The sequence below is a fragment of the Falco cherrug genome, chromosome 7 (assembly GCF_023634085.1).
Source record: "Falco cherrug isolate bFalChe1 chromosome 7, bFalChe1.pri, whole genome shotgun sequence".
Taxonomy (NCBI): Eukaryota; Metazoa; Chordata; class Aves; order Falconiformes; family Falconidae; genus Falco; species Falco cherrug.
The window spans coordinates 53,542,708-53,567,894 of record NC_073703.1 but is presented as its reverse complement, the minus strand read 5'-3'; the positions used below and the strand labels follow the sequence as shown (position 1 = coordinate 53,567,894).

Here is a 25,187-nt window from a genome sequence, read left to right as displayed (position 1 = left end):
CTATTCCTCTGCTGTTGATTTAATTTGGAATTTCTTGCTTTTCTGTTACTTTGTTCAACTGTCACAGATCCAGCTTCCTATTTGTGAATTATTTTATGATTGCATTAGAGAATTTTCAGAAATACATATCAGAATGTACTCTTATGGAGGCACTTCAAAAGAAGAACTCTTTTTTTACTTCGAAAATATTATTGTTGCCGTATATGATGTGACTGTACAGAGCAAGCAGTGCGTGGTTTCCCAGGAGACCTGAATCCATCCTCTGCTTTGTCACTAGGTGCTGTGTGATTTTGAGCAAGTTGCTCCTCTGTGCATCACTTATTCCATTTGGAAAGTGAGACCAATGATAGTCACCTCAGATACCTGTGGAGGAAAATTTAAATATACAATTGAACACTATACTAGTAGTTATTTCTTTGTGGTAGGGGCTGAATAATCGTAACACCATGTTGATATTTGGACACAATAGCCAACTTTTAAGGATATTAAAATATCTTTTTTGTTACTGGTAGCTGAAACAGTGGAAAGCAACTGTCCATGAAATAGACTGTCTGCAAACCCAGGCAATGGATGTAGTCCGATAGCTTCCCAATGGAGTTGATATAAAAAAAAAAATTCCAGGTCTGCAAGATGAGTTTGACTGCAGCTGTCTTCTGTGTGTGTAATGACCAGTAGTAGCAGCAAGGGAGCTCAAAGGTAGCCAGAGAAAGACGGGTAACGTAACGCTGAGAAAAGCTAAGAGGGGGAGCTCCAAGTACAGTGCTGACTGACAAGGGCCTTGGAGTCGAGCAAACGCTGCCTTGCAACCTGCTTGCTACATGGTAAGGGAAAGAGGTATTTAAAAGACATGTAGATGTGGTGCTTAGGGACATGGTGTAGTGGTGGACTTAGTGGTGTTTGGTTTACAGTTGGACTCGATCTCAAAGGTCTTTTCCAACCTAAATGATTCTATGATTCTCTGATTCTGCAATCTCAGTAAACACACAGAATGACCAGAATGATCATGGAAGCCATCTTCAACAACTTCTGTCAGAACCAACACACAAGACCTTGATTTTGATGGTGGATTCAAATACAGTAACAGTGAGGGACTTGGATGTGTTCAGAGGAGGGCACCAAAGCTGATGGAAGGGGATGGATGGAAAGGATGTTCCATGAGGAGTGGCTACAGACTTTGGATTTGTCTGTCTTGGAGAAAAGGAAACTGAAGGGGGACCTCATTGCTCTCTGCAGCTTCCTGAGGAGGGGAAGGGGGGAGGGAGGTGCCAATCTCTCCTCCCTGATATTCAGTGACAGGACACATGGCAATGGGTCAAAGCTTGCCAGGGAAGGTTTAGACTGGACATTAGAAAGCATTTCTTTACTGAGAGGGTGGTCAAATACTGGACCAGGCTTCCTAGAGAAGTGGTCGATGCCCCGTGCCTGTCACTGATTAAAAGGCAGTTGGACAATGCCCTCAATAATTTGCTTCAACTTTTGATCAGCGCTGAATTGATCAGACAGTTGAACTAGGTGATCATTGTAGGTCCCTTTCAACTGAAATGTTCTGTTCTGTTCTGTTACTGTTCTTGTAGACCTGTTATCTCAGGATTTGAGAAACAAAGCTTGTAGGCAGAGATAAAATTGATGACATTAACAGTTATTTTTTCCAAAACATTAAGGATTAGCTTTCAGTCACATAAACCTGTCTGCCCACTTTCTTGTCCACTTTCTTCAAGTTATATCAGTTGTACATCACCTGTAAACTTTGCATCTGTATCGTTATTAATGGGGGAATAAAACCTAATTCAGTAATATCAGGTTTAAAATAATTTGGCTATGAGGGAATTTTTTCTCTTCTTTTTCTGGATCATCCTAGTGCATTATTTCCCATGCAGGTATGAGAACTGTGTTCAGTAGTATTATATGCCTTATTCAAGAAGTAGTTGAGTCCTTTTCCACTTTCTTATTTTAGAGTTTGTTCTGAAGCTCATAGATTAGGCTGTTCAATAGGCTTTTAAAGTTGTTAATCATTAGTCTTCAAACATGACTAAGTACTGTAGATCATCATCTGCAGAGTTGCAGCTGATGTATGAGTACAGATGTGATAAATCACTATACAGACTGAATGGACATCCTTCCTGAAAGTAATTCTTCTTGATAAGATGAGGTTATCTAGCTGTATATTCAGGGCTTCTGAAATAAAACAGAATGTATTAAGATAACCATTGTCACTGATTAGACGTCATCTCTTGGAAATCAACTTTTGACAGTTAGAGATTTAAAATTAACAAAAAGACACATTTAAATGTGATGGCATGAACCCGGTTTGTCAGAACACCCTTGACAGCATGCCTGCTGTGCTTGGATGGGCAAGAGTTGCTTGTTCTCCATACGTACTTCACACCATGGTAGATAGAGCCTATAATACCACTAATGCAACTTGTTGAAAGACCTTTTAGGCAGGTAGAAGCTTAAACTTTGTTAGTAATGGTACCTTTGCTGTCCAGCTAAAAATACAGATTTGTCAAAATTAGAAGTCCTGGAGACTTTCAGTTTGTTAAATCAATGATCTCTGACTTTCAATTTTCAGAATGGCTTCAGTGAAAGATACAAGGTAGCTAGTTCAGTGCTAGCTCCTAAAATACAAAAAGGAACAGAACTCAGACTTCTAATGTGTCCGTCCAGGTTGTGTTATCTTAGCCCTACTGTGCTTCAGAAAATGCCAAACCTGTGTGGTCATCTATGCAATCTAACTGTGGCATTTGTCCATGTTTTCCTCCAAAGGCAGAGGGAGATTCTAAAATGTCAGTATTCCATTGTTGTCTAGAAAAAAGGTACATAACACACTTACAGGGTATGTGATGCCCCTGTGTTAGTTTCACATAAAGATTTGCTCACAGTGGACATTTTTACAAATCTTATAAATTACACAAATATACTCTCATGAACACTCTTAAATTTTTATTATTAATGTAATTCCTCCTAATCTTTTTTTCCTTGATCCCATATTGCCCAGAAAATTTCAGTTAACAGTACTATAGAACCTGTAATTTTCAAAACAATAAACACAACTTAAAAGGACCTAAAATGGGAAATATTTGCGAAACTTCTATAACCTTTGTCATGCTGACACTGAAGAGCTGAATCTTAGATCATTCTTTGGTTCTCCTTAATTTCTAATGCCATCGTTTGTTTTGGTTCAGCCTTTACCATTTGTATTGTCCATCTTAACAGCTGCTGATGGCCCAGGAGATCGATTCATCATAGGGGAATCCCAGGCTGGTGAGCAGGTGAGCACAATTTCTTTTCTTTTCTTTTCCTTTTAACATATTTTTCTTTTGTAAGATATTTCTTTGTATTTTTACAAGCCTTGCTAGTGCTCCAAATCTGAATACTCTTGGAGGTGGTGTGAAGTAGGACACAGCTGTACCGACCCTCCTGCTCTGTGCCTTGGGACATGAATTCAGAAAGTGAGGCAGTACGGTTACATAAGGAACTAACAAGGGTATCCCAGAATACTTCAGAGCATTGTGCTGACATGTCCGATAGGCATGCATGCAGTACTGTTCTGCCCTAATACAGTGTTAGAGGACATAAGGTTCCTACTGGCATCGCAATTCAGAAACAGATAAAAGCATGATTTAACCCCCTTTTTGCTGGTAGATTTTTAAAGGGACATGAGCCCAATAACTTTCCACAAGCTGCTTGCATATTTCACACTAATACCTGCAAAACAAGGTGTAAGAATTTTGTATGAAGCCTTTACAGATGGGTAATGATCAGAACAATCTTGAGGAAGCCTGGCAGCAGCCTGGTTTGTGGTTTTGCTCTTGTTTGTTTGTTAAATCAAGAGTGTTTGTGCACCTTCGCAGGTGTGTGGATTGAGTTTAAGAGCCAGTGGGGGCAGCAACCCTTCATGACCTGCTGTGATGCGTAAATATTCATGAATAGACACAATTTGTGATTTGCTCTCAAATTCAAGAGTTTATTTCATTAAATTCCTGTATTAATATTGGGGTAATGGGAAAAAAAAAAGTCAGTTATGTTCAACCATTTTTACTATTCTGTCATTTTAATTGCACCTGCTAACTTCTGTTCAGGAGAACATGGGTTAGTTCACAATGTTTCTCCAGCTATTTCATCCTGGTTTATAATTCTGTGCATTGTATGTGAAATGATGGAGAAAGGCAATATGTAACAGGCGAAACAAAGGATTGATCAGTTTTAATGAGGAATCTACAGTGTGCCCATTTTGACTGCTAAACAAAAAAGTCCAAGTAAAACAGATGTATTTCAAAAGTTGTTTCAGGTTTCAGAAGTATTACCAGTTGCAGAATTATTCAGTATTTTTAAAAATGGAGTTGAACTGCATCTAAATGCATAATAGACATTTAAGTTGGTTACTCATGATAGATACAAAGACCTGTGAAAATAAATTTTGCTGTAGTTCCCATCCATCATCATGAATTATACCTTGGTATAATAGACATCATCTTAATACGGAAATTCACATGAACTTAGATTAATGAATCTGTTATACAAAATATGTAAAATTGCTTTGAATACTAAACCAAGTAAACTAATGAATTCAGTATTTTTTTCACCTGCCTTGGACTTCTAGCCCTTCTGTCTGCATTTTCAAGCACTAGTCCAGAATCCAAAAGGCTGACAACTATTTCTACAACCTTTTTATGGTCACTATAAAGTAGCAAGAACCAGCAGAGCAACCTGCTGAATTATCACTCCTATCATTATTCACCTGTCATCAATATTAGCATTTTGCTAGTTAAAAAACATCACAGCACAGTGGTGCTTAAAACCAGGACTGTTAAAGGTGTGTGTAATGGGGAGGACTGTGCACAGATCTAAAGGTTTCAGTGTCCTAATCAGTTCAGCAGGTTTGTACAAAGGACAAAAGGGCAAATGGGAGCTTGCTTCCCTCCTCAAAATTCAAGAGCTCACAAATGTCTCTCTGCGGGGACAGTCTGTCCTCCCAGATTACTCAGAATAGGAACCCTCTCTGGCAAGGAACAAAAATTGGGTGGGAGGAGGCATGCAGAGAGAGAATAATTCCGATAGTACCAGTAGCGAGGTGGAAAAATGAGGCTGTTGACCTCTGAATAATTGGTCAAAGTTTTTTTCTTGGGCCAACACATCTTCAGGTTCATCTCCTTCCCAAGAAGTTATTTATAGCCTTGGAATGCTCCTCAGTCTCGTTTCACCCTTCAGTCACTCTCAGCAGCAACATTCTGCTTTTCATGTTACAGACCAATTAACAGAATGATTCACAGCAGGGAGTTCAAAATAGGTTTAGATTTGGCTTCTCTTGTAGGGAAGAAGGTTATGTAAATGCTACACAGAGAGGAAGGAAATGGGTCTGAGAATTGCAGCGAGGCCATATAGCCAAGTTGGACATTTCCCTATCAATTTATATTTCTTGTATTATTTTCTGATTTCCATTTCCAGATGGTCGTGTTTATGTTAACAACCATTTTTTATTTTGTATTGAGGAAAACTTTCAGACGCTGCCCTGTTTTGGGGAGGTTAGGGCACATTTGAGAGTACTGGTCACAAGCCATGCACGTGGCCTCTGCATGAAAAACTCAGCCATGGGGAGCAGTCGTTTTCTTCCTATAGACTTACACAGCTGGAGCTTACTTACCATTTCATGGAAGACCTTCTAAATACATTTGTAAGAGGCACTGTGACTAACCAGCTGTAATACAGGATTGAAAACAGACGTTTTCCACCATTCCATTAACTTGGGCCTTTTTATAGAAAGGAGCACGGGTCATCGTAAATCATGCGCAAGAGAGAATGCCTGAGGTGGGGGCTGTGCTCCGTAGATTACTTCTGGGTTTTATCCAGTGACTAACATTAAATAGATTATCAGTGATGAAGGCAAAGGGCAGAACCCAGTACTACCCTGTTCCAGGTAAGTGTGAGCTCTCAAAGGCCTTTAAAAGAGCCTCTGTGAAATTGTTGTACATTAATATGCTTTCTGAGAAGCAGTCATTTCTTTATCTTCATAGTCTCTAGCGCAGAAGAACACAGCCCTAGAGATTAACACACAAATCTGGTGGTTGACTTTTGCTCATAAAGTTAATATCAAATTCTCAAAGGACAAAAAGTGAATTAAATACATGAGCAGCACAACCAATTCTAAAAACAATTGTTATTGTATCATAAATTTGTCTAAATGTTTCACATCGTTACATCTCAAAAAATTAACTCATCTAGTAATAAACTCCAAAAGCATGGATAGTTACAGTGCATTTTATCACCGTAGGCACTGATTTCTGGCACAGCTGTAGACATTATTTATTCTTTGTGGTTCTTGAGGCTGAAAAAATCCATTTTAAATGGGACATTTTTTTTATGCAATACGTTTTTCCTCTGAAAATTCTTGTTGAAGACATCAGTACTGTAGTAAGTTCAAAACAATATTACCTGTTGTTAATGTACCTATAGACTATACCTACAACAATATGCAAAAGAGGTCCCATAATCCAAGGCATAAGCTTTGCCTTTTGCAACATCTGTGTTCATAAAAATTAAAATAACACACTAGACAAGACTATTTTCACTTTTAAGCATCTTCAGTATAAATGGCAGCATCTCAGCTATTCATCCACAGCTCCTTGCATAGTCTGTGGTGAAAAATAAATACCATTCTTAAAAAAGAAGTATTATTTTTGTGTTATCTGGTTTAGATACCTGCTTTAGGATGACATGAATCTTGCCCTAAAAACACACTAACCATGGCACATGGTAAGTGTGGTTGTTTTGGTGGGGTTTTTTCATTTATTTGAGCATTTTTATGTTCTTCTTGAAGGATGTTAGCTTTCCATCACCTGTAGAAAAGGGTCATGATCCAATCAACTCCAGGCTCGGTTGTTCCTTTGGGATACTATAGGTCACTGTGATATGGTGCTAAACCAGAGGGAAACCCTTTCCAGCTTCTCCCTAGGGCTTCTGTCCCAATGAGCAACCTTTGCAATATACACATTTCAAAGCAATACTCACATTTCAGAGGTTACAGCAGTGCAGAAATGGGAGTAGAAGAGTGGGCAAAGCACACACAGCTCTGCACAGCTGTAATGTTGGCCACCGGTCTAGAATTTGCAGATGTCTAAGAGCCTCCTGTCGCAAGTCAGGGAGTAAATGCGTGCTGGGTGGGAGCAGGTGACAGTGCTTGAGCAGTGCTGCCTGCAGGTCTGTGGGTTGCTACCAACTACATGCTAATCACAGTCAGAGAAGCCCTGGACATATTCCAATGCTGCGTATGGAAGATAGAGTCAATCTGCACATGGATTACACATACAGAATATGTTGGTCTGAGCAGAGCTGTGTGGATCTGTGTGTAGCATGTTCACTAATCACAGTAAAGCCTAAATAAATGGGGCTTACTAAAGTGCTGCGGGGAGCAAGCACTCATTCTAGAAATGAAATCTCAATCCTCATACCAGCTTCCTTTAGTTGCATTTTTTCAGAAAGATTTTTATTTTAGTTATTTATTCCTTAAGTGGTCATGGTCAAATTACAGTTTTACCCTGGATTTTGGAAAATGTGTATTAAAATAGGCTGCCTGACTGGTAAGAAACTTTATTAAAACCATGTTGGTTGTTTTATCACGTCATTCTGATACTTTTCTATTCTTTTTATTGCTTCTGCTGCAACTTTGTAATGCACTGTGACTTTATATAACTGTAGAATATTATCAACTTTAGGCTCTGCTAAACTGATCCTCACAAAGATAGATACTCTACGTGTGTTGAGCTGTGTCTCAGTATGAGGAAATCTGCTTAAAAATGAAGCAGCTGGTGACATTACTTTACTTACAAGCTGCTGGTTTTTCATATAAAGAGTGCTGGTAAAACAAAGCAGAACAAAAACCCAACCAAATCAGAGCAAAGAAATTTCAACCCTAGGGACCAGAGTACTCTACAAAAATATTTATGTACACAGAACTACTAGATTTTTATTTATCTAAGTTTCTAGAAGGTCACCAATCTAACATATTTCTGCGCCAGTTATTTTTCTGAGCCAACCACAGTATCAGTATATTGCTTCATCTAAAAGTTTTTCTTGTGTTAGAAATTTAAGGGGAAAAATCTGAAGCCACCTAATATTTGACCATATAAAAAAAGCCATATCTGAAGCAACGGCCTAAAGTTTATACCTGTTGATACCACTAGCAGTATATCAAGAGTCATGCCACAGTTAAGAATTTTAGTCTTTCAGATTACTTCCATGAAGTTCAAATGGTTTGAGTTTTTTCTTTTCAAAAATAAATTAATTTTTGTTTGTTACTTTTCAGCCAACTCAGACTGTGATGCCTGGTCAGGTAATGCGTGTTACAACCGGTGCTCCAATTCCATGTGGTGCTGATGCAGTGGTGCAAGTGGAAGATACAGAGCTCATCAGGGAATCAGATGATGTGAGTCACAACTTAAAACTCATTTTTGTTTTCTGTGCAGCAGAAAATGGCTCGTGGTACAATCCTGTAAATATGAACAATAGTCCTACAGAAAAGCTCTTCTGTTAATCTCAAAAGTTTGAGGATTTTCACATTAGTTCCTAGTGGCAATTCTACTCACTTTCTCAGGATGTCATAACAGTACCTACTTGCCCTGACATCTATTTTTCATCACAGTTGTTGAATGCTGGCACTAAAGTATTTGGGAGCATGACTTGGGTGAAAGGCAGATACTTCTTGGAGATCCATAAGTACAGTCCAATTTGAGTGCCTACTGTATTCACATTTTAAAATACAGAGTAGTGGGAATCGGACATTCCATTTCCTTCCTTTCTACTGAGTTCACATTTAGCAGTAGAGCAGTCTTCATATTTCAGGATCGTCCTGAAACTCAGCAAGGTGAGGACTTCCAAAGTTCTCCTAAACTCAACATGTAAGAAGGGGAAAAGTTTTCTGAAAATACATATTGATTCCAGAATAATACATTGAAATGTTATAGTGCAACATTACCGCTGACAGAGTTAAAGCTGAATATGATTTTCTGTGGGGAAAGTGAACTGTTTTAAGTGCAGCAAAATCCATGTGATGACTTGGATTTTGAACTATGCTGTGAAGATGCTTCTGTATTACCAGAGTTGGTCTTGTTTCAGCAAAGGTGAATTTTGTGGATTTTGGAGAATGTCTTGTGCACATAACTTACAATAAATGCATATATTTATAATAAGGGGTTTCATTATGTAACAGGGGAAGTGCCCCTCAAATTTTTTTAAACCATAACTTTCTTCAGTTGACCTCTGTGCTCCTTTAAAATGAGGAAAATACTGAATTTAAGACCTCTGAAAACCAGAAAATGGATAAGGTGCATATTCATCCAGAACATAGTCTTAACTGTGTTTAATTTGAACAGATTTTCTAGCATACCTATAAATCATATTAGCACTACCTTACAGATGTTGCAGAATACCACTGAACAAATACGAGTGCTATAGTACTAATTCCGTATGCACAGTTATCTTAACAAAGTAAAAGGAGTTTTTTGATGGAGCACAGGAGCTCTCTGTAGACAACTGTATGCCAGACATTCCATCTTAGACTTCCTTTGTGTTCAGGTAATTCCTTCTGAATCATTTCTTTCACTTACCCAGCTGTGATTTCAGGACAACATCATTGTGTTTGCCACCATCTAACAGATTTTAAGGCAAGAAGATGCATCTCTATTTGACAGAGCTGCCAAGTTTGCTTTTGAAATGAAGTATGTGCATGGTTCTCTGCTCAAATCAGCCTTTGCTCCTCTGGTGCTGTTCTGACAAGCTTTTCCACTTCGCCATAGCTCTGTGCTAACATTGCAATTGCAGCTGGGGTGTAAGCAGATGAATTCTGGTCTTCAAAGCTGAGGAAGACAGCAGAAACTGCAACATTCTGTCATGATCCTTTCTTGTGCCTTATTACTATAAATGCATATATTTTTACATCTGATGAAGTCAGCAAGCTGTCTAGGCTGGCCTTCTTCCTAACAGAGAATGTACTGAGTCAGTCCTGCTTTGAGGTTACAGATGTGTGTGTACAAGCTGTATCTTCCCCTAAAATACGCCATTGCCTTCACTGCTTGTTGATCGTTCAGTTAGCCTTACTGAGCAAGTTTTCTGTGGTCATTGCCCACTTCATCATGGGAGGACTATCATATTGCAGAGCAACATACATGATAACCTGTTAGCTTCTGCTTCTTTGGATGACTGTCTTCCTGGATTCCACTTTTTCTGTGCATGTTCTCCTCTGCATGTAGGAACAGATTATTTTGCTATGTGCTTAAACTCTGAATATTTAGCAAATGGTCAGCCACCTTCAGCTGCTTTTTCCTGCCTAAAAGTTTGAGGCACAACTCATCAGTTTCTCCTTGTCCTTGAATATGCCACTGTCTTAATCCTGTACATAAATAATCAGTATAGTTCAATTAGTATGTTATTTTTGTCACCTTTTTCGTGCCTGGGCGGCTATATATTTCAAGAATATTTTTCTTCTTAGTATAAGAACTCCTTCAGGGCTGGGATTTAACTGAAATGAAATCTCTAACATCTGCAAAGTGTTCTTCTGAAAAGACAGAGAGTACTTTTAAAAGGGACCTCCTTGACCTCTAGTTGTAGCAGTACTTAGCATCATTGCAAGCATTCCCTAAATGACTGTAGAAGTCACAGGCCTGAAAAGAATTACATCTATCTAGCAGGAAGAAAAATTCTCATCAGCTTGCCAAATGTACAATCGTTTAGAAAGATCTTTTTGCAAAAACATGTCTACACCCTTTTCATTTTGAGTTTTTACGTCACCTCGTAGGAAAAAGGAGGCCAATGTGATCAACCAAAACAAGAGTTAGTCTGGACCAAGACCAAGCATCAGTATATCTGTATGGATGCTGGCTGTTAACAGCCAGTAGAGTAAACCACTCGTAAGTTCAAGATATATTAGTACACAGCAAGAAGGATGCTGCTTGTTACACACCACATGGAAGATGTTCTCAGTATAATATCATACCTCTCTGCAAGCCCTGCCTCGAGCGACCCTGAATTATCTTGTATTCCTAAAGCATTCTGGGATATCTATCAGTTCCATAAATAATAATCTCTGCACATCACCATTTTGTCCATGGTCACACTCTCCACAATGCTTTTCAAACCTGGGATTACTAAATTCCTCAAAAGCCTTTTTCTTCTTTTCTCTCCTAATTCAGGAGTCCTAAACAGGACCTTTTCTATTACTGAAATGTATCATGGGCACTCCTCTTGATTCCCTAGAAACTTCCTAGCCATCTTTAGTTGCTAACAGGATATGGGAAATTCAAATCTTCATGACTGGCCAATTATCCCCAGAGTGTCATAAAAATACAACAATTTTTTGACTGTTGCCCCAGATCTTCATCAGAAGCCTAAAGCGTCTTCTACAGCTTCTGATGGGGATAGAGGTAAAAGAACATCCTGGGCACCAGCACAGCCATTTTGGACACTAGAAGCCAAAAATAGTCACTTCTCTGATATTAAGGGGAGCAGGTATAAAAGAAACAGAATTTGCATTAAAAGCCTATTTTGAAAATACTGTGATAAAGTAAGGAATCAATTATTTCAGGGTTGATGTTTTTGTTAGTCATTTCCTGGTTTTCAGGGGTTTAAATTTATCCATTTTCACAGTAGGTAAACAGAATCACAATCTGTAACATGTTCATTAACTTTAACTGTGGGGCCTTTAGTGTAAAGCACTTGGTTTGAACTCAGAAAATGCAGTCCATATCAACTGTAAGAAAAGAGACAAGTCCCAGTGTCCTATACAATACTATCGTTCCTGTAAAAATTCCAAATTACAATGACGTGCCTTGTTTGTCTTGTAATATTAGTGCTTGATTTAAAACTTTGAGGTACTTAAAGTATGAAGCACTACATGATAATGTGAAAACAAAATCTGTTCCAGCCTAAGTGTAAATTAGTGCTACTGACAGGCTGGCACTATCTCAAATGCATATGTATCATCAACCACTTCCAGGGCTTATAAATTAAATATTAACAATATAGGTCATGTGCCATTTATTGGCATTGAATGAGTCACCAAACCATTGAAATTCTGAAGGAGTAAACACAAACATTAAAGTAGGCATCAGGGTTTTCAGGCCACTGTTTCTTGTTCACAGTGAATAAATGTGATGAATAAGCCTCTTCCTGGTTTGTACAAAGCTCTCAAGTAGGAGTTTCCACTACAGGAATCTATGTGAAAATCCTGAAACAACTAGAGCGTATAGCTTCTTCCGGAACATACAGCTTCTTCCCACCTTTCTGCAGATGTAGTGGCATATTGCCTGTCAGACTAGTGGTCCTTTTGAAATGCCATCTTTGAAACTGTTTGAGCCTATCAAGTTGGCTGAGAGGAGTAGAAAGAATCCACTTGGTATAGCAGGTCAACAGACAAACATAGGACATAACATAGGAAAGGTACATAAACACAGGGATCATACAAAAAAAAGACGGTAAAACTATGTATTCAGTGCTGGTCCTTCCCTGCTGTGCTCATCAAAGAGAGAATTTCTTATAAAGCCGTTCAGTTTTAGCACACACTGTATTAAAATCTTGACACACAGATCAGGAGAACGATGATGATGCTTAAACCATAAGGTCTCAGGGTAACGAGTGCTTTAAGCTGTGTAGTCTTCTGAGAAATTAAAGCTGATTAATCTTCTTTGAATAGCCCAGCTGACCGCGTTTGATCTCCTTGTTTTTATAGGGCACTGAAGAACTAGAGGTTCGAATCCTGGTGCAGGCTCGACCAGGCCAAGATATCAGGTCTGTAAACAGCCTACTTTATAAACAATAAAATATCTTTGTAAGGAATAGAAGGGCTGGTGATTTCTGTACTCGTTTTTTAACCATTAGTACTGACATTTTGACAATCTGGCTAATAAACATCCCTGGACGCTGCTCACCAGGGGCAGGACCAATCAAGGAGAGATACTTTCAATCTCATTCTGGGTTTCTCTCGTTTTTTTCTGTGCTGTGATTTTCAGACCTATAGGACATGACATTAAAAGAGGTGAATGTGTGCTGGCTAAAGGAACCCACATGGGTCCGTCTGAGATTGGTCTCTTAGCAACTGTTGGAGTAACCGAAGTAGAAGTTAACAAGTTTCCAGTGGTTGCAGTCATGTCAACAGGGAATGAGGTAAGAAAAGTATGTTTAGAATCAGGGTCTAAATTGCTGTTTTCTTGAGGACAGCATTTCAGATAGTGACTTCTACCCTATTCCCAAGTAGACTTACTTTTTGAGCTGCAACTCATGTTGACATGAGGCATTTTTGTAAGTGATCAACCCATAATCAGCTGCTCATGTTTTCTCCCTTGAGGGCTCTCTCACAAGTCTCGCACACTGTCTTTGCCAAAATTTTGGTAACGTGTCCAACCACGTGCTAGCTGCTTTCCTCCTGCCAGCAAGGGAGGACCTGTGGAGTAGTCAGGGTTGTAATTCATACTGCCAGTCATGACTGGAAGAGTAATTTCTTTTGAGCAGCGTTCCTCTATAGCTGCAGCATGAATGGTAGATAACCTGTCTTTGAAAACTGAGTAGTACTACCAAATGCCTTGCTGTAGTATTTTGCCTTTGCATTTTTTTTTAGTAGTAGCACACACTGGAATCCGGTCTCCTGTTGGTAGAACTCCAGACAAGCTTTCTAATTGCTTTGTCTTATCTACATCAGAAAAATCACATTCAAGATTAACTTAATTTACTAATTTTACATATGTTGTGGGTCGACCCTGTCCAGCAACTATGCTCGCTCATTCCCTCCTGCCATGGGACAGAAAGAGAATAAGAAAAGCAAAAACAAAAGAACTTGTGTATTGAGGTAATGTCCGTTTGAGGTTTAAAGACCGCATGAAGTTTACTTACAGTTTTGACTGTCCTTTGAGACAAACTTTTTGAAATCCAGACACAAACATAAACCCAGTAGCTGTATTCTCATACAGCTTGGATATGTTGAATTTTGAAAGATTTTGGAAACTTTAAATAGTTCTAATTTTGTCATCTGGTGGTGCCCTTGCCACTTCCAAAACCCTGGTGAAGGTTACTTTGTGACTGCTGAGTACTATGGGTGGCTGAGACCAGCCTTGCTGGGACAGAATCTTGCCAGATTGCACAACACAGACAGGGTGTGTCGTGCAGGAAATGTACCGCTAAGCAAAGAACAAATCCAAACTGCTACAAGGATTACAGGTGATGATTTTCTGAACAGTATCTTCTGTATGACAGAAGATTCTTGTGTGTCATTAAAGGGTTTTTTACTGATGTGAGAACTCTTCTTTGTATTGTGTTAAAAAAGATCCTGCACAGTGGGTTTTGTAAACATCCTATGGAAATCTGCACAGAAAGAGAGCTGCTAACCAAAGCATCAAAGTTTAGCCATGCTCCACTTCTGATTATTCTTACCTTACTACCTAATACCGTTGCTCTAATTTTGACAGATACATCATCAGCATCAGTATTACTATTATTTTAATTCCTGACAGCATTGGTTGTCCTTTTGTTTTCTACAAAAGAATTCCTAATTATGTAAAACATGTGTTTATATATGTGTGTTTTACAGTTTAACTTCCAAAATATGACACATGTAAGGCACTTGCCATAATACTGTCTTGAGACAAAGTTTTTCATCCAAAACAGTAATTGATAGGAGAACCAAGCTTTAAGCTTCTATTATTCCATACAGATTGTTGTATTTAAAAAACACCTTTACTGATAAGTAAACAATGTTTACAAGATTTCTTTTAATACCTTTAAATCTGGTTAGCAACATCATTGAGGTTCCTTTAAAACTATTTAAATAGAATCAATAACTTGAAAACTTAAAAGTTTGTGTTTTGATTTCTAATGTTTCAGATTAGAAGCCAGGTACTAGTAAGGAGAAAAGTTTAGCAGATGTGAACCAATAGAAACAAACAAAGCAGTGTGGAGGATTGGACTAAACAAGCACATTACGTATCATATTAAACTCACTAAATCACTTTACACATATATTTTATGATATATATGGTGTCTAAGAATATCCTGACCAGTATGAAGAAGAAAATTCCCACTTGTGTAAAGGCACAGTATTCCAAGGAGACCAACTGAGTGTATTTCTGGTTTTACAGCTACTGAATCCTGAAGATGACCTTTTGCCAGGGAAGATTCGGGACAGTAACCGTTCAACTCTCCTAGCTACAATCCAGGAACACGGGTATCCAACAATCAACTTGGGAATTGTGGGAGATAAGTAAGTACCACATGTTAGTAAAGATGTCACTTCATATTCATGCGGTGCACTTTATGCATCCATGGAAAAAAGAAATATCAGAGAAAATGTCAGTCATTGCAAGTGTCACAGTGTTGTGACAGGGCATATCTTGAAGACATTTTACCCTTTTCATTAGAGAAATAAATAAGTCTATTCTAGTATTAAGAGGAATCATTTGATAAATTTTTTATTGAATGGTGTTTATACTGTTTTGCCTCTGTTGAAACATGTTACTGCTGCAAATTGAATTTATTGCTGCAATATCGTCACAAGCACCATTCTTAATTCACGTAAGAGGAGGCAATTCTACAGCAACTATACTTTTTTCTGATCCAATAAAGGGAGAAGGAAAGTTTCTCTCAGTGCCAAAATTAATTCAGAGTATAAAACTCTGTCAGATTCTGAGTAACTGTCTTTTGGGGAAGGCGCCACTGCTGGGTGTTGCTGAACATTTCCAGAAATATGTCAAAGGATTTAAAAGAATCAATTTATTTTTTTCCTTTACTAGTCTCTCTACTTTGATTGCCACAGAGTACTATCCTGTGATCAGTCTTTCCATTCCTCTGACAGTGATTGCACCTTGTTTCCCAATGGTAGTGAAGTCACATCTCCTCTTGAGAGCCCTAGGATAAGTGATTGAAGCGTTCAGACTTTTGTCCTTTGCAAGACTGAGCAGTGCCTGTCATCCATGGCTTGAGTTTCTCAGCATAATGTATTTCCTCAATTTATTGAGCCCCAGAGGCTTTGAACAGGCTTTCTTGTTTCTCATTTTAGGTATCAAACCAACTGAAAGATGTGATTTGATAGGGAGTTGTTCAGATTCACCTCCACCTCTTTGAGAAAAAGGGTTGTTCCTTGTGAGTAGTTAAAAGTGAGGCCAGATCAGAAAGAAGAAGAAAAAGGGAAACAGTGAGTTTTAGCACCCACATTTCACATTGATTGATGATGAAATTCCCAAGCAGGGAGACAAAGTTGCTGCTAGGGAACAGCTAATTTCAAAACCAGTCTTTTCTAGTGCAGAATTCAATACAAAACATCACTAGCTTGACAGAAAATATATAAAAGGGCCAACCACTGTGTGGTTTTACAATATGTGAACCAACCTGAACGGTGACCCCAGGAAATGCAGTTGTATTTGAGGTATTCATACAAGGAACGTGACACACAGCAACCACAGCAGTTGTTGTGGTCTTAGGGAAAGCAAACCCTTCTGGATACTCTTATTGCATCCAGGCATCCTTTTTGCTTCTTTGGCCTAGCAAAACTCAGTTGCTGTTCCAAATAGCAATAAATATCAAAAACCTCCTGCCCGTGAATGCTTCCAGTTTCAAGTGGTCATTTCATGCAAACAGAGTCTAAACTTATGAGACCGTTCTTTCCAGGAATGGTATCTAAATGTCCTGGATCTCTAGGGTGTTTTCTGTATTGTAAGGACCTTTTTAGACTTTAAAACATAGGTAGCGAAGTTCTCAAATAAAACTATTATATCCAGAGATCAGGTTCTAGATTTACGTATCTGAGAAAAAAGAAAGCAGCCGCAAAAAGGCTGTCAGCTCCTCAGAGTCATCTCTACATAAAAGGAAGGTGAGCAGGGTTTTTCTCCAACAAAATACTGGAGGTGGAACTTTTTGCCACCTGCATGACCAAAAGTTACTGCTACTGTCATCAACATTATCAGTTTACATGCTGTCATTATTAGCAGTGGGTTAATCCAATGGCAAAGATGCTTTCCCTGAACATCCTTCTGGTAGTCCCTGCAGCAAAATAAGAACCTAGAGCTTGTTTGTTCTTTATAGCCTTGTCTTAACCAAATAGATATAGTCTCAAATTTGCTGTGAAGTCAACACCGTCAAATGGAGAGTTTAATTTAAGGTCATTGTGCAAAACTATAGCTGTGTTCTCCATTGCCTTCAGGAATTTTTCTATGACCCCTAGGCATGGAGTGTCTGTGAAGATATGTAATCTTGAAAGCCCTCAGTAATCAATATCTAACAATTTTAGAATCACAGAATCATAGTCATTTAGGTTGGAAAAAACCTTTAAGATTGAATCCAACTGTTAGCCTAGCACTGCCAAGTCCACCACTAAACCGTGTCCCTAAGTGCCACATCTCCATGTCTTTTAAACACCTCCAGGGATGGTGACTCAACCACCTCCCTGGGCAGCCTGTTCCAGTGCTTGACAACCCTTTTGGTGAAGAAATTTTTCCTAATACCCAGTCTAAACGTCCCCTGGTGCAGCTTCAGTCAGTTTCCTCTTGTCCTATCACTTCTTACTTGGGAGAAGAGACTGACACCCAGCTGCCTACAACCCCCTTTCAGGCAGCTGTAGAGAGCAGTAAGATCTCCCTGAGCCTCCTCCTCTCCAGGCTAAACCCCAGTTCCCTCAGCAGCTCCTCATACAAGACTTGTGCACCAGACCTTTCACCAGCTTTGTTGCTCTTCTTTGGACACGCTCCAGCACCTCAATGTCTGTCTTCTAGTAAGAGTTCAGGCCTGATAGATTTTTTTTTACTTTTCTATATTTTACTTTCCTATATTTTTTACAAGTATGTTTTGTGACCCTTTTTTACTAGTTGGATGCTAGCTGGAAACCAGACAGTGAACAAATGTATCAAAGGTAGACAAGTGTCTGCAGCTTTGCTTTAAGTTATGAGTGAGGTTGATACTTTTGGATCCTTGCTATTAGTATGTTCTCTGTGTCTTGAGATAGTATTACCTTGGCAAAGGTGGTAAGAGTTCTTTTTAAACTTGGTTTCATGCTTGGGGAGTTATTTCTGCAGAGGCAGTTACTTTAGCTCATAGAATAGCTATAATGACCATCCAATTTTAGAATGATTTTGTACTTTGCAGGAAGTTTTGAAAGAGTAATTCAGTACTGCTGATTTAGCCAAGAATCTTCCCTACCTGATACCAGGATTCCGTCTTAGAAGTCTTCTAACCATACATATTATTTATGTAATAAAGCTAGTAAGAGAATGTTGCCCATACAAATATTTAGTATATATCTTTCGGACTAAAGCGACTGATTCGATAGAGTACCATGGCACTTGAAAAATGCAAGAGACTTACCAGAGAGGTCTTACAAAGGGTACAATTTTCACAAGTTAGCATGTTTATGGAAAAGATGAACAAGTCATCAGTGTCTGTTGTATGGTTTACTGGAGTTAAACCATAGATTGTGTGTGTGTATGCTCATGTATATGTCCAGTTTATTGTGTATGTATAATATGTAGCTAGACAGTGAAAAAGAGAAAGATTTTATATGCCTGCAATACCTACAGGTGAGGTAAAAATACTGGCAAACAATACTTTTCAGAAGGGAAAATTAAAAACTTGTGATTTTTTCTTTGAATGTATCACTGAATATATTTCTCCCTTCCCATATTTCAGATTTGGAGGGGTTTTTTCTATTTCTTTTTGTTTATACATTTTACATTGAGGAAATTTTTACTGCATTTTACTGGGAGTGTCACTTGCTATATACTATAAGCACTGAATAGAGTTTGAGAGAGCACCGTATAGGGAGCACAGCTGAGTTATTACTATTGCTGTAACAGGTCAAGTTTTTTAACAAGCATGGAAATACTGTCAGTCATATTTACAGAGCTAATTTTCAAGCATGAAAGTTGTTTTAGAGTAGTATTTGCAAAGACAAACTTAGAGGTAAGGTTCCTGTATTTCATTTCAGAATATGATTCACTCAGAGATGTTTAGGTAAGAAGATAAATTGTCCAGCTGCTTCAAAGCCCAGGACTGTGATACACATAAACATGTTCCAGCAGAGAATGTGAAAGGGTGGGGAAGCCTGTGGAATGTCATGGGTGTCTGCAGAGTAGTTAGGACCACTTTAAAAACACCTTTGCACATTAATCGTATGTGAAGTTACATTTTGAACTGGTCACTCGAGTTTCACTTGGCCTATATTTGTATTTTCAACTGAAATTAATATTTATTTCTTTTTGGAGCATGTTAACAATTTCTGAGATTGTCATTATTTGTTTCCATTCTCATAAATTGTATATGTGACTCAATATTCAAAATTTAATTAAAACCAGCAAGTCCAAAACACATAGATAAAATCTACACCTAAAATCCTAGAAGTAAGCAATAGGAGAAAAAACAAACAAACTGGAAAACATGATACAGCTGAAGTTATGTCTGGCTGGAAGCCAAGATTGTCTCTATTTGTGTTCTTAGCCCGTAAAAAACAAGCTGTTTGAAAAGGACACACCTCTGGGTGGAAATGGAAGATACTCCATTTCCAGAACTGCTCCAAACACAAGAAACAAATGTGAAACAAAACAAGGAAGAACCCTTCTGGTATTGTTCTAACTATTGTGTCTTACATCTTTGATTGAATCACAGCATCACTTGCTAAAATTGCAAAAACAACTGGCCAGTTAAAACTGGTGTTCCAACGTACTTATGAGTGTCGTCTCATATAACAAGACCAAGTAGAAAAGGCTTCTAGTTTCACTTCCTTTGCTTATGTATAGCCTGTGAAATTATTTGGTTCTTTGGAAACCTCTGATAAAAACAAGGGTTATATCTCTGATCTGATCTGTAGAACTCTGTTAATTATCAGGACATTTTTGTGTCTGATTATTTCATTTGTGTTGTTCTTTGTATCCGCTGTTTATTTAAGGCTGTAAAGTTTAGCCCTAGCAAAATCTGCTAGAGTGTGAGCCTCTGTTTTAGAAAGCCATCTTCCATTTTGACAGTTTTCCTTCTATGAGAGACTCTGTTACTAAACTTGCTGAAGGGTTTTGATCATGCGTGTAATGTATCCGGTTTCCTCTTGTTTTTACCTTTGTTTACGTGAGTGTGTTTTCCCCTTCTCTGCATTCATTTCTAATTCCCTTATCATTTTTCTTAGAGGTGTGTATAACATTAACTGCATTTTCATTTATAAGCCTGTGATTTCACAATGGAGAGAAAGAATATCTCTCCTTAGGAGAACAAATTTAGGCAATTCACATAATATGCTCACTTCCTTTAAAAAATTATCAGAAGATTTATAAAATCAGTAGCATATGAAGGCTTTTCTACATCAGAAATTATTAGTTTCTCATTTATATACCTCTTTTATGACATACTGTTTGATATAGCTCCTAAGTGACAGGTAAACCCATTAAAAATCACACTTGCTATTGCGACAGCATTACACCATGATATCCCTAAAAAAAAAAAGGCTTTGAAAGAGTCCCTTCATGTTTTGGAAGGGATACTAAGATCTCACTCAAGGATTTAGTCTGGTTGAATTTTATGTTTGCCATCCAAAAAGAGCTTTAAATCTTTTGTACTTGTGTGGGTTGCATGTAATTACCTGTATTATAATTCAGATGGAACATCTGGAGTGGAGGGAGAACAGGGAAACTGCTGTAACTCTAAAATTTCTCATGCAATATCAACATGACATATATCATCGTATGAGTTAGAATATGAGTTATAGGTAGAATTCAGCCACAGAATCCTGACCTCTCCCTGCAGCAGCTTGGGTACAATCAAAGATACTGTGAACAGAATTAGTAGCAGTAGTAGTATCATTTAACAAATGGCTGCAGGAAAAGGCTTGTTAGAGAAAAGGCCTTAAATCAAATGTCACGATACTCATTTTTGCTGAAGTGACTTCAGTTCTAGATCTGCTCAAAGAATGGTGGTGGTATTAAGTGTGATCATAGCCTAATGAATCCAGGTACACTGGGTAACGGTTTGAAGGTGATTCAGGTATGGAGGTCCTCTCTGTCATTGTGTCCTGTCAACAATAATGTTCTGCTTTTCAAGCAGGAATTTTTAATATCTGTCACAACTCTTGATAATCATTAGAGCAAACTTCAAGTAAGTTGTTATATATGACGAGTCATCTCATCTAATGTACATATTCAGAAAATACAAAGAAACATGTGAGCTGAAACAGAGATGAAAAAAAGAACTTGTGAAATGGGGCAGTGCAAGTCCAAGGAGATCTTCTGTAGCGGCAGGAAACTACGTAGTCTGACAGCTAATAAAATTTCATGTTGTAGAGGTGACAAGTGCAAAGCTAATGCACAACAATATGTCATTCTCCTAATTGTCCTCAACACAAGCATGGACTTTCTTCTGAATTAGCATCTATAGAATCACAGCCCAGTAGTACCACATGACACTGAACAGCAAATCACAAAGAGGACAGAATACCATGCAAATACTCCTATATTTGAAAACAGAGGGAATCTGTAACTGTATTTGCTGGAGGGAAATAAAAACTACTGTACTGTATTTTTGAGGCACATATTAACATTTAAAAAAATACTTGGAGACATAAGTTCTGTTTACAAGAGAACTTCAGTCTCTAGGGCCCAAAATATCATTGACTTGAATGACTTACAACCTTCTTAATATCTAGATTATATATCAGAATTTGGCTTTCCAAGTCACTGAGAAATTTTTGAGGATTGAAATTTTACTATTAATATCCTAGAACAAAATAATTAAAACTAATAAATGCAGTAGGTACAAAATGATGAAAGAAGTGGTGAATGTTGAAAACGGGCCACTGTGTCAGTGATATGAATCACTTAGAAAACTGGTTATTGGTATATTATTAATGCAGCCAAGTATGAAATGTTATATGTAGGTCTAAGGAATGTAAGTGAAATTTACAAGATGTAGGATTATATTGTGAGAACTAAAGATTTGGGAGAAGATTCGAAAATCATAGCAAGTAATCTGCTAAATACAAGTTCTAGCATATGTATAAAGAGCTAAGTCTCCTGTAAAATTGGAAGGTTATTTGTGGCCGTACCTTTGTATTCCCTGGACAAGATGACAACGGTATGTTTTTTAGCATTCAGAGGAGGACTGTTGGATTTTTTAACTGGTTGAAAGACAGACCATGTACTCCAACAGAATCAGAACTCAGGCTGTTCAGTTCAACAAAGATATTCTTAGAAAGATGACTTGATTACATTCCAGTAATACTGAGCCTCATGGAGAATAAACTTCGAATAAAGTTTCTATTTCAGCAGCAGTGGCTGAATATTAGACTAATTCAGACTGCAAATAAAGCATAACTTTAACAGTTAAAGTAATTAGGTGTTAGCAAACTATATCAAATGCTTTGATAGATACTCATTTCAAAGCAAGATTGGATATTTATTTAAATGTGATCTACGGTTCAAACAGAAGCAAGTTCAGGGAGGTTCCCAGACTGTGTTAAAGACCAAATCAGACTAAATTAGTGAAATTATTTCTCCTGGTCACAAATAATCTCTTAACTCTTACTTCACGGAATTAAATTAATGTTTATGTTATACTAATTGACAGTATGTAGTAGAAGCACCAACTCAGAAGACCAGTAGCAGGAGAAATAACACAGCGACAGTGGTCTATAAAGACAGAATGATAGTCAGAACTTTGGCTATTTTACTATGCAATGCTCGAACAAATTTGAAATTTTCTGGAAGTTTCGACAAGATGCTTCTGATTTCCTTACCTCTGTGTACATTGTGTTGATAAGAAACATCTGTAGTTCCAGTCTACCTTCTTGAAGAAAAACATTGTGAGAGAGAGAGTACTCTTAGGGTTTAGCAGCTTGATAGAAAAAGTTCTTGATTTTTGAGACTGCAGTCCATAATGTTGATGAGTAAACCAGAAGCTGGGATCACTTATGAAGTCTTAAAGTTTTTATATGTCACTGCCTGACACAGTGACCTTATTTCAAGAAACAGACTGACTTTGTTCTCTAGCAAGGAATAGAAGAACAAATGAGGGACTGAAGCCATTTGAGGAAAAGGCTACCTTGGGAAAACTGTCAGAAAGAAATGGACATCTAAACCTATAACCTGAATAGCTTTAATATTTTCCCATGAATTCCAAACAACAGTAGTACGCATCTGATCAGACAGACCCTTTCTGTGATGACCTATGAGAAGAAACCAGGCATGTATTTACAAGGTGATAAAGAGGATTTTAGATTTCATGTTAGCAGTGTTCTTGTGCTTGTGCGTGCTTAACAATAGTGCAGGTACACTGGCCCAGTCTTCTCCTCACATTCCTCAGCCAGACAGGATCTGTGTGTGCCCAGAAGTAATCTTCGAAATGACAGCTGCAGCTGCCGTGTGCAGGATCAGCTGAGCCTGGGCTGGGGGGGGAGGTTGACTTTGTTGTTGTTAACAGTCCAGCCAGCTGAAAAGAAGAAAGAGTTGCAAAACAACAATTCATGACCTGATCCATTGCAATCTTCAACATCTCATTTTAGTTTTTTTTAAAAGAGACATTTATAAATCTTCATGCCAAATGAAGATTTTTTTTTTTACATTTTACATTTAGTTGTCCTGCACTTAAGAGTATAAAAACATAGATTTTGGCTTATTTCATATTTCTGTTAGAAAGGACACTATCTAAAAATTATTTCTTCCCAGTGAAACTGACTTGGAAGAAGTGTGTGTAAAAGGAAATGCTGTCTTTATAAAATAGGAATTCATGGCAAAACATTAACTGTTTTAAATAAGGTTGTGATAGCAGTAACTTTCTCAGGTTTGGACATTTTTTTCTAATCCTGTCTCTTGGAGCAGGGTAGCTGGGTATGAAGCTTCTCATGAATGAAGTGGCATCTTTATTGACTATGGAGATATAAAATTAGGATAAATAAAGCTTTTTCCCCCTTGTAGTCAAGAAGGTGACATTTAATATGCCTTGAGACCCATTTCCTGAACAAGAAGCTAGGAAGTGTGTGTAAAAATGTTTCAATGTGGCCCATCTCCAAATATTTTCCCATTATCTGTGGTCCTCCTTCCCAAATGTCCAGGTGTTTAACACTTCATTTTGCTTTGTCAAGCAAGAGTGAAGTCAAGAGTAAAGAACTTTCTCCATAGACTCCACAAGGAAAAATGAACTGTGCATTGCTGGCATGCCCAGTTGAGCCTAAATCCTTCCATAACTTCTCTCTTCATCCTTGTGAGAAGCCTGTCCGAACTATAACAGAAAGGTGTTCCCATACACTTCCTTTCTCTCCTGTTGTCTGGCCTTGCAGAAAGGAAGCATTTCCTCTGATGATTCTGAATACTCAGAGCTACCAAGGGGGACACAGCTAGGCACAGAGCATCCCTTTCACCCCAGGAGCCTCTCTCCTTCCCTGGCTCTTTATTATACCCCTTCTGCTTCCTTTACCCTCAGGAAGCCAGATGTTTTTAAAGAAGAAGGGACACAGAGCTTCCAGAACACTGCGGAGACAGGCCTACCAGATTGGTGAGCACTGTTTTTAAAACACTTGGGACGTTGAGGCACATGCATGCTCACAGACAGGCTCGACTAGGTGTCTGTCCGTGCAGAGCTTGGAGCACAGAATGGTTGCCATACAGAAGCAAATGGTGGTTTATTCTGTCCATTAAATAATACTGCCTTGTCAGTTAAGTTCTTATGCACCAGTGCACCGTAGACGTAGATGGCTCCACAATGTTGATAAAATTAAAATTCTGTTAATACCAAGAATGTTTACATTACTCATCAGTAGCAGCAAGCATCTTTATCCATCAAGGCTTTTCCCTTCTAAGAATAGGACAAATTAGGAAGAAGTCTGCTTGAAGGTAGTAGTGGAGTACAGCTTTAGGGAAGTCACTGTTGTGACTTTTCAGTCATACCTGCATACTTGTTTTTCCATTACCATGCTGTTCATATCTAAAGCAGGCTAACTGGAATGTTCATGAAATCTTTAAACTATCTACCATGCTTTTTTTCCAAAATACATGTACAACTAGTTATATACTAGGTCTTACTTAGGGGGTGGCTTAATAATACAGATTAATTTACAGAACTTGCTTCCTATCACAGACAGGCCAAAGGGGCAGGAGCAAGAACAGAATGAGAGTAAACCACCTGTCATTTTCTCAATTAACAAACAGAGAAATTAGTTTCTATATTTTGATTCTTGTAGAAATTAAAAAGGG

The 25,187-nt window shown here is 38.2% G+C and overlaps 1 protein-coding gene across 9 annotated transcripts in view; it reads left to right on the top strand.

The window, feature by feature from the left end:
* Window positions 1-25,187, top strand: part of GPHN (gephyrin) — a 296,954-nt gene that overhangs the window by 252,267 nt on the left and 19,500 nt on the right. For 5 of the 9 annotated variants that reach the window (XM_055715673.1, XM_055715675.1, XM_055715671.1 and 2 more), the window contains 6 exons: window positions 3,217-3,272; window positions 8,303-8,422; window positions 12,719-12,777; window positions 12,999-13,152; window positions 15,117-15,238; window positions 24,418-24,489. In XM_055715673.1, coding sequence (XP_055571648.1) covers window positions 3,217-3,272; window positions 8,303-8,422; window positions 12,719-12,777; window positions 12,999-13,152; window positions 15,117-15,238; window positions 24,418-24,489 — 583 coding nt within the window. The remainder of the gene's footprint in view (window positions 1-3,216; window positions 3,273-8,302; window positions 8,423-12,718; window positions 12,778-12,998; window positions 13,153-15,116; window positions 15,239-24,417; window positions 24,490-25,187) is intronic. The other 4 variants (XM_055715679.1, XM_055715678.1, XM_055715676.1 and 1 more) reach the window with 1 other exon arrangement.